Source organism: Buceros rhinoceros, unplaced genomic scaffold (assembly GCF_000710305.1).
Source record: "Buceros rhinoceros silvestris isolate BGI_N320 unplaced genomic scaffold, ASM71030v1 scaffold8690, whole genome shotgun sequence".
Taxonomy (NCBI): domain Eukaryota; kingdom Metazoa; phylum Chordata; class Aves; order Bucerotiformes; family Bucerotidae; genus Buceros; species Buceros rhinoceros.
Window position 1 is genome coordinate 12,272 of NW_010390291.1, and position 10,738 is coordinate 23,009.

General features: G+C 43.3%; 1 protein-coding gene across 1 annotated transcript in view; it reads right to left on the reverse strand.

The window, feature by feature from the left end:
• Positions 1-5,223: 5,223 nt before the first annotated feature.
• Positions 5,224-10,738, reverse strand: part of GDAP2 (ganglioside induced differentiation associated protein 2) — a 24,196-nt gene continuing 18,681 nt past the window's right edge. The window contains exons 12-13 of the mRNA XM_010137329.1: positions 6,381-6,524; positions 5,224-5,489 (exon numbers count right to left, since the gene is read on the reverse strand). Coding sequence (XP_010135631.1) covers positions 5,442-5,489; positions 6,381-6,524 — 192 coding nt within the window. The 3' untranslated portion in view covers positions 5,224-5,441. The remainder of the gene's footprint in view (positions 5,490-6,380; positions 6,525-10,738) is intronic.

The window sequence follows — 10,738 nt, forward strand, 5'->3', positions numbered from 1 at the left end:
AGCTTTTTACGGGGAAAAGCACACAACACAGGACACCTACTGCTCTGTGACAGGTCACACAACTGGCCCCAGCCAAGGTGCCGAGTATGTCACTCCAGGGCTTCATTAAAAAGTCGATGATTAAATCGGTCACTCTCCGTATCAACTGCTTAAAAATTGCTTTCATTTTCTGAAAATGAACAACCAACCAACCAACACAGCAAGAGCAAAATGAGCACGTTGAGCCTTTCCTGAGGGTGTTTGCTGTTCATGCCAGTTCTCAGTCAGTTACAGGACCTTCCCAAAGATGAAGCCCATCTCAGAGCTTCCTTAATGGGTGACCTGAAAATCACATATGCAGAGAGCAATTCAGCCACAGGTACCAGGCACAGATGGGTCAGGACCATGCTGCCTAATGTAGACACAATGCAGATTTGGTGTGCACAGTGGCTCGGGTCTCTAGGACAGGTACGGTCTCTCCAGACCACCTCCCCAGGACCTGGCTCAGGCTACTCACGCCATTAGACTCCTTGAACCACAAAAACCAGTTCCACCCAGAAGCACCAGTATTAGAGGAGGACACTAAGCTGTTGCTTTATGCCCTAGGTAGTCCTCCTTCCACAGCACAGGGGTGGGCATTTAACAACCTTGCTCCTCCCTACCACTAAAAAGGGGGAGAATAAACTCTTCCACGAGATTAAGAAGGAGGAATGAAGTAGAGGCTCTGCTGCCCTCATCCTCCCTAGAGCAAGGGCTTCTTCTCACAATATTTTGGTTAAAGTGTCGAGCACCCGATAACATTTTGAGTTTTGTTGCTCTTGTGCTAACCGCACTGTAATCATAAGCAGTCCTGCCTCATCTGGATGAGGAATCTAGTTTTCAAGGGAAGCACAGCTGAGAAAGGCTTCAAACAGGATCTGATTAGCCAATTGAAAACAGATGCTGTGCTGGCAGACAGGCTGCTGTGGATCATCTGCTATAATCCCCTTCCCCTCGGTTTTTGTACATAATGTCCTTCCAAGCAAAGCCACCTCCCCCATAGCTATGTCTAAATTGCATTAGGAATCTTGGCATTTCGTCCATTTATACATGTTGTGAATGGTTTTGCCATTTAAAATATTCTAGAGGAATCAGAGAGTCGAGTAGTCGACTGCTAACCAGAAATCTACCTGTCATTCAAAGGAGGCAGAGGCCACGCTGCAGAGGGTCTGGGGCCGTAGCATTTTAGTCTCTGCAGTCCTTAACCTTTACACAGCACTTTCTCCCCTTCTTCTGGAGCAGGAAGCTCCACTGACTCCAGGACCAGAGAAGAAACACCCTCCCCACCACCCCTCACGCTTTGCTTTAGTTTTAAGCATAGAAGCTAAGAGGGCTCTGTATCCCAACACTGAGGCACAAAACATCTTTCTCTCATTCAACTTTGGAAGTAACCAGCAACTTGCAGCAGGTTTGCTTGCCTCACAGTGCTCCAGTATGGCTCAGAGCTGCTTTAGCTCACCCACATCCTCACCTTAGCCTAGTGCGGACACTGCATGTCGCTGGTCTACGTACCTGCTCACTTATCCTTTTAATGCGGGCCTAATTCCTTTCCCATGGGAGACTGAAGCATACCCAGCAGGCCAGTCGCCCTAGGAGTGCAGGGCAGGTATTGGTGTTAGTCCCCCTTGGCACTGGAGGATCACAAACCGAGTCTTTCCAGGTAAGCTTTTGCTTACCCTCTCCCCCAAACACAGCTGAAACATGTCCCTTACTCTCTCAAGACTGCACGTGCTAACAAAAGTCACTGGGATCAGTTCCTAATAGCCAGAATCAACATATCCAGGAATTTCTGTAATATGTTTAGAGGTGCAAACAAGTTTCAGACTGGCACTATTCATTTGGTTGCTTGGCCACAGATGTAACAGAAGATTCATCCCACAGGGGCCAAGGAAAGGGGATGACTTCTTTTGCTCTTGTTTTTCAGTTTGACGAAGGAGAAGGGCTGATATCAGCTTGTTGAAGAGCAGAACCACCTAAATTAATTTCATGTGGAGTGCCTGGTCTCAGCAGCAGGATGTTAATCCTTCACAGCACTACAGCCACACAAATTCTCAGGGACAGACCAGAGAGCAGGCTTCATTCAGTGCAAAGCTGAAGCAACAGAGGCATATGTGCTAGGAAAAACTGGGGTTTAGGCTACTGCTCAGAAAGAAGATGCCAGAAAAAGTCAGCAGCTCTGTTTTCACACCAGGATCTTGTAAGCAAGAGAGCACAGGAAAAGTGCAGCTCATCTTCAAGTGTACATGGCAAATTCGCACTGGCTCCTCCTTCCGCTTCCTATTCCCATCAGCATCTGGTTAAGAAACAAGCGCAAAACACAACAGGAGAAGCAGCCTCTAGATACTTCACCTTTCACTGCATTGGCGGTTGCTTCAAACTCTGGCTTGGTCAAATGACAACGGGTAAGCCAAGATACTTTGGTTCACCTGTCCGTGGTCAGACAACAGCTCTTAAGGCATCTAACCGCAGGGGATCCCATCTAAGCGAGGGGATACAGGATGCTTTCAGAAGAGGTGTGGCTAATGAGCGCCTAAGCACCACCTCTGAGTTATACTGACACGTCACTCTACTGTCAACATCACACAGGGCACTACAGTGGTAGTAACACCACTCAGGTATGCTAATACGCTTCCCCAGAGACTCGCCGTCTGAACCTGCAGATGGTGTAAAATGGCTTTAAGCAGGGGAATAAAACCTTCATCAGAACTTTTAATTCTGCAGTGACTGCACTGGGTAGGGGTGTTAAGATGCACACAGAGTTATGACATACACAGCCTGCCTCCCTGGCCTCTCCAAGAGGAAAGCACTGTATCTGCCCTTAACTAGGGCATGCCAGTGCTTATCTCAGCCTAAACCAAACGTGGTTCAACTGGTTTAATGCAAAATTTTTTTTTTTTTTACATATTAGAATTAAACAATTAAATGTTTTAATAGCAATGAATATCCTGAGCACTTCAACCATTCTTTCCCTCACCCAATGGCACATATATTTAGAAGTCTCTATTAAAAAAACCACATAAATTGGTAAATTGCCACAGCTCAGTGGAAAATGCAGAATCTTTGTGGCACACTGCAAGTCTGTCTTGCCACTGAGATTTGCAATACTTGGGTAAAAAAAAAAAATTAAAGTGAAGTCTTTCAAGGGAAAAATACACACAATAAGATGCACACTGCCAAGATTTCCTTTTTGCTTTGCAAATGCTCTGGAGGCACATTTGCACTTACTGAGCCAAGTAATTTCTTAAAATGACTGGACCAGAGTTTGAAAAACGTGCAGACTGAGTCCTGAGAAGAACTGTTTAGGTTTTATGACTCTGAGCCATCTGTGAGCTAAAGGGACAGAAACAATCTAAAACTCTCAGTTGAAGCTGAGAGTTCGGTTTTCACAATATGCTCTGAGTCACCTTTAATCTGCCTATTAAGTGGACACTGGCTGTTCTGCAACAGCCCCACTGAAAATGCCACGGGTGTGAACAACAGCAGATGGTTAACGGGGGTGGAAAGCCATACAAATCATTAGAGAAGCACGGAAAATTCACTGCTGGCTATAAAAGTAACTAGACAAGGGCAGCTGTAAACAGCTAGGTGAAAAGAGGAGATAGAGACGTTTGATAGCTGCTCTGCATAGACTGCTGCCATTTCCTTCTCAAAAACCACCAGAAAAGTGCTGAAAGAATCATATGTGAACTGACCATAAGGTGGAACACTCCCAAGTATTAACACCAAGGTGGTTTTCCACTGTGCTACAGTTTCCAACTTTTAGCAGCACCTTGGATCTGATAATAGAATCACATAAGGACCCTGGGGGACACTTTAAAAGCAAAAACTATTTGCTTTTAATATGTTGCATATGCACGGTTGTTAAACCCCAGCCAAGTGATTATCTTAATCTGTAACTGACACACCAACATGCTGAGGATACATGGAGTATAAACACAACATTAATCCAGGAGGGCAAGGTAAGAAAGAAAGGAAACTCAGTACGGCCCGTCTTTCGCTGCACTCCTAACTTGCAAGAAGCCCAGACTCTCAGACTGCAAACACAAACTGTGACATGCAATTAGATGACCAAGGAGACCTTTTTTCCTGTTTATCCCAACAATTTCCAGTATCTTTAAACAGAACAGAGGTATCTATTTTCAATCAACTCAAGGGGGATGAACAACCACCTTCTAAGATATCTCACCATGACTTGTGCTTATGCTAAAAAAAAAGTAGTTGTTGCAGAATCGGCAGCAGTTTGGGAAATAGAGAGTAGGAGATACAAGTCAGGGCTGGAAAGCAGCTAGAATGAAAACCGTATCACCATTTTCATATCCAGTACTGTTGTAACATTCTTCCTACCAGGGATGCCATCCTGCTGCATCTGGGATTGCCATCCCTGGTTATGTTTTCAAGGGAGCCTTCCTCCTCTTTCAGCTTTCCATTGACAGGCTGTAAAACTTTTCACCTCCAGATCCATTAAGGAGCCTGTGGCTGAACTCTTACATGTATCATGTCTGTCCAAAAATCAGTGAGGGACACTAATATCTCTAAGAAACAATCTCTGCCACCAGAGGTTGGAGTTGGAGTCACCGTTTCCCCCTCCATATGGACTTCAGGCAGATGGCATTCGTCATACAAACACATCTGGCCATGTCAAAGGAGAACATAAAGAACTATAGTTACAGAAGAGAAACCACAAATGTTTTCAATTTTATTCTTACTGGGAGGGTAGTGGCATCCTGACATGTCACATCATCCAATGAAAATTGACAGGGACATTATCAAGGCTCCTAGATCACCTAGCATTTATGGTACTAAGCCTTGCAGTAATCTTGGCTGGGCTGTAGTGCTTTTTTCAGCCTGCAGACATGGCATTCCCAATTCCAGATAATTTTGCTGGGTCAAGACCAAAGTAATGAGCACTAACAGAAAAGGAAAGTAATCAGATGTTAAACACAGAGACCATATGATGAGCAATGTGTAAGGCTGGTACTGCACAGTATTTGTACAGAGCAGTCAGAAATGGATATTAGGAATGGAGCTGGAAAATGGTAATAGTGGAAAACATGATCAAGTGCTTTTGATGGATTTCCCAGAAGAGAGAAAGTCTGTTCAGAAATAAATGTATCAGCTTCAAAAAAAACCCCCCCAAAACAAACAAAACCAACCCCACAAACCATCTCACCCCCCAAAATTGCACATATTGATTAAATCAACTTCTCCATTGGATAAATATATTTGAAATAGTTGTACAGTTCACAGTGGCATAAAGTTCTCTGATTGCTTGAGTGCTTGAAAATATCTCATCAGTAAAAAAATACCAGAGCTGGGGGAGGAAAACCCTCTCTCTGAATTCTGTACATGGGCAAATGCACAGGTTTTGGCAGGCATCAGGTCATTGGATCCATGGGAAACCAGCAGCATCTCAGGACTGCAGATCACAAGTCAGGGGATGGAGGATAAGAAGAATAGTAAGGCCCATTTTCCTGCAACAAGAACAGAATGAGCAGTTGAACAACAGTCTTCTCAATACACCTTGATGCAATGGATGATGACACAGAGGCAGAAATAAACAGGTACTCCTGGCTTTGTCTTCCACAAGCACGACAACTGCCACCATCCATTCAGGAGAGGACTGTGCTGGTAATCAGGCAAAAACAGGCCTTGGTTTTGCCTCTGTTTTAAGCAAGAAGTGCAGGTTAAAATTTTGCCGTTAAGCCAAAGCTGTGATGCACAGAACCCGCAATGCCGGCACAGCCAGTCACTCAAGACAAAGCTACTTACATAGACACGCAGCTCTGTCTATCACTTTGTAGTTACAACACACCCTCCTCATAATAATTTGGCTAATGCAACCATATTTACTGCACTATGTGACCGGAGACCTGCAATGGAGCAGGGAAGATGAGGAGGGACCAATACAAAGGCAAGGCACCCTGCTAGGCTTCCATTTCTCCCTATAGCTTCCCTACCCCTTCCTGCATGCATGACGATACGTGGGACAGGGAAGATGCAACACAGCATTTCTTTTTGCAGTCATATAACATCCATTTGATCTTGTCCACAGGCTCTTAATGTGTTATGTTACAGTCCTTGGCTCAGGAAGGACAGTCTGCCCTTTACGCACGTAGGAGATTGCTGCATTGGGAAGGAAGCCTGCTTCATAGCCAAGCTTTCTACCTCAACCAGTATAGAAATGAAAATTCAGAAAATTGTTGCAGAAGAACAACCAGATTCTCCCAGAACCCTTTCATTCTTCTCCCTATTCTTACGATGTGAAAATCGGCTCCTTTAAAACTCTTGCAAGGCAGAATGGGAGAAGCACAAGAACTAGACTCGGGAGCAAAGATTTACGCTTGGCACATGCAATCACTTACCCTGGCGTCATACTCAAGGACAAAAGGAGGGAGATCAATCTGTTCTGGGGGTATGGCTGTGAATAACTGCTGAAGGCTTTCCACATAGTGGATTTTGTCCTTTAGCCCTGAGACTGTAAAGGTTGTGAAAAACCATGCTGAGACCTGAAAATAAACCCCGACAAAACCAAATTAAGATGGTGCTGTTTCAAAAACTTCCAAGTTCAATATAATACTCCATAGTTAAACAGGCTTGAGTTAAACTTAAGTTAAACTAGAATCACGGCAATAACACACCACAGTCAGGAAGTACACACCACTGACTACTAGCAAGCACTGTCCTGAGAGCTTTCAACCCAGTGTTTTCTGACTCCACACTCACTCCTCCCCCACCGCCAGTCTAAGGTCACTTTCTACAATACAAGAGTGACAGCTCATCTGCTATCTGTCTTCAAAAAGCCATCAGTTAGTGGCACATTTTCATGGCCAGTTTAGAATATGACCTACCTGACTGTGTATCTGTCAAAAGCATTTTCAACCTTTTGCCTTCAAGTTTTCTCAGAAAAAGCAATTTGAGGGAGAGACCGACCTTCACTGCTCAAAGGTCTTACTGAAATCTCTCTGCTTCGGGTTGGCAATGAGTATGTCCTTCTGTTTTACCATGTTTCTTGTCAAAGCCTTATCTATTTACTCTATAAGAATAAGCCTTATCAACTTATTCTACAAGATTTTACTTTAAGCATTCGTAACTCTGTCTCTTTTAGGCATAAATGGGATAAATAAATTTTGTTTTGCAAAGGCCAGTAACATACCATTGATACGTCTACAAGTTAATAAAAATTCCTGTTTAGATTGACAGTACAGGCTTTTACTTTTCAACCTCCCCTTCTCCAAAATTAAGCACTATACTACTTTTTAGTTCTTATTTGTTATTTCCTGGCAGACTGAAGGGAAAGAAAAAACCAGTTCCACAGGTCACAGGGTCCTGGGCAACCAGCTCTTGCTGACCCTGCTTGAGAAGGGGCACTGGACACATGACTTCTAAAGGTCCCTTCCAACCTTGACCATTCTGTGATTCTGTTTGATATTTGCACACTGACTGCAGTAGTTAGCAGGGAAAAAAGCAACACCAACACCACAAGAAAAGCCCTGAGAGAGGTGGGAGATTCAAATAACCTAAACATTAGGTCAATTAAAATGATCTGCTTGAATACGACATTTAAAGAAACAGTTAATGCCTAAAAACTGCTGTTTTCTCAAAACAGCGTATTTTCATGAGAAAAGAACAAAGAAAAAGAGAACAGGACAGAACATTTCAGAGCAGTTAATTATTTTAAGGGCAGAATGAGCGATTTATGTTAGCAGAAAGCAGAGAGACAGATAACTGGCATCCATTATTTGCTGTATTTTTCTAGCCAGATCTCTTACGAGTGACACCGGATGACAGTTTAAGGAGTGAAAAATACCATCTTAATCCTGTACCAAATTAGTATGCATTCCAAGGTGTATTACGAATGACAGTTAAACATAATTGCTATGGATGTGTAATGTGCAAAAGCCTAATAGGGAGCATTTTTTGCAGCCATCACAAAAACTGGTATCGAGAAAAACAATTTCACACTACCCCCCCCTTCCTTTCAGTATACAAGCCATTGTAGTTTGACACATCTTACCCAGTTACAACACAGAAAAAAAAGGAACAGGGCAGAAATAGGCAGAAGTGTTTCTCGAGAATTTTTCTATTACCTCCATTCTCAATAATCACGTTATAGAAACAGTAATATGAGGGCAGCCATTTCCTTATCAGTAAGGGGACATAAAACTTCAGCTTAAACCAAATCCCTGCTAATTTGCTGAAAGCAGAACAAGAGCAGTCAAAAAAAGTTAAAAATTTAGTCGTCTGCTGAAGTTTTCCTTCATTTTTCTCGTCCCGCAGTTCTGAATCTGAATAAAAGGCTATTAAAGTCTCTGCCAAGCTAGAAAACCATAGGGTTGAAGTATCAGATGTCCTTCCATCAAAAAAACCCCAGCACAACACAGATAGTATGTCACCAATCTCTCAACTGGATCATACCCCAAAGAAAAACTTAATAAAATCTACAAAATTTTACTACAATTGGAAAGATCTTGTGTAGAAAAAGCCATAAATCATATTTGCAATAACCTTTATATTGACATCTGATCTCCAGAAACTACTTTTATGACTGTTACAGAAAAAACAGAACAAAAATTGTTCACGGTAAGTGCAAAGATTATGATGATTACCAATATCTAACCCGAGTATTCACGTGTGATTCAATTTTGAAACATTCTTGATTCACAGCCAAGTTACTAAATTTATCAGAACAACTTCTCTGGGTCAGATTGTTTCAGATGCAGCTACTGATGCTTCAACTCAGAACAAGCTCTAAAAAGCTTTGTTTGGAGAGCTCTCAGGAAAGGGGAGAGGAGAGGCTTCACGTAAAAATGCCCCAAAAGAGCCCTTTAGTTACATATCGGCAGCTATAGCAAAAACAAGCAGAAATACATTTACATGCCGGAGTACGAAGGAACTTGTGACAGCACTTTGAAGGGGTATCTTAGTCTAAGGCCTGGTGGTGAAGTGCTCACACTGCAAGAGTCACAGCCAGCCTGAAAAACGGCTGCTGGCAGTGCTGCAAGTTCATCACAGTCCAGGTTCCGCCTGGTGGTGAAGTGCTCACACTGCAAGAGTCACAGCCAGCCTGAAAAACGGCTGCTGCCAGTGCTGCAAGTTCATCACAGTCACGTTTCAGCAGCAGCAGAAGAGAGTCAAGTTCTTCACAGATCACAAGAGCACTCACATCAAAGCATGAATGAAGGCAGGATGAGCGTACAAGAATGGATCGTGCAGTGACACACCCTGCCTCAGTTACTCTGTGTTTTCGGATAACTTCTGAACCCTCCACCCTGCGTTCCAAACCCCATGTATTCTAGAGAGGCAATTATCCTCAGAATATACATAATTTAAAACTGTTCCATATCTAGAATCCAAAGAAAGAATCACACTTGGCACCATAAAGTATGCTGAGAACTATGCTTGTTTTCTAGCAGCACATGAGTTTCCACGAGACGTGATGAAAAGCCTCTTGATCTTGATCTTGTTGCAAAGCAACAGCTGGCAGCCACCACTGTGCCAGGATTCAATACTGCTGTAAAATGGACGACTTGCATCAGAGATTTAAGAATGAGATCTATGTACAAGGGTGATGTGTTTTGGAAGCTGTGTGAATGCACAAGCCTTCCTCCTACATTTGACACATGGGGTATTTTCTACCACTTCTAGAGAAGTCAGTCAACGCTCCACATAGGAAGATGAATGTGCTAAACATTTCTGAAGACAGTTGAGGCTTCTGAGCTAGTAATCTTCCTTGGGGACAACAGACCTGAAATAGCCAAAAAAGGAGGGGAGAGAAAAATCATTCCCTCTTAGCAGCCACCTTTCTGCTGCATATTCCTCATCATGTTTCATAAGCTGATAGTTTCTGCAACAGCCAGCAGCAATCCCATTTGCCTCTCTGTTAGAGAAAGAGCTTGGCAGAGACACGGACACACATCCTCTTTTGCCTCCAGCTGTGCTGCCAGAATAGGATACAAACCAATTTCACTTCCAGCAAGTCAAAGAATTCTGTCTCCCACCCTCTCTGCTTGCCCCACAGATCTGTTGTGTCCCACTGCAGTTCCCAAAGAGACAGAGAACATGGTAATAGACTGGCGAACACGAATTCTTATCCTCCAACCAAAACCACCTTTCTCAATCAAATAGAAATGTATGGGAAGAGAAAAGGGGCATAAAATGCTGCTGAGAATCTGCAACACTAGTACTTCTAGCTTCAACCTTCCACTTAACTTTGTGACCTTCGTAATGTTCTATGCCAGCTCCTACATTTTCAGGAGCATCAGAGCTGGAGGCTCTAATTCTAGCATTCAAACTTCAGACCTGTACCCTGAGGGAATAATTAATATCCTTACAGAAACTAGAAGGTATGCTGTTGGGAAGACTAAGCAGAATAAACACAGAGGTTAAACCAATGTGAAAAAGGAGGATCACACTTCTAACTGTTTTAATAGGACAAACAAGCATCTGAAGTACTCGTACTCTTGCAACAGGAGTAGTGTGTATGAAGTACCGAAGGGAGGAAGCTCCATCTCCTGTTGCCCCACGCATATCACAGCCAAGGATAATATCTTATTGCTTGATGAGTTCGGTTTTTCATCTCCTGAAGGCTTAACAGGATTTTTCCGTCACAAAGGCATTCTCCCCATCTTTCTTTGCTGCTCTAGAGTCTATAATCCTGACTAACCTCATTGCTCCTTGACACACTGCCCTCTCCCTTACCAGAGCAGCACTTCTGTAGGGA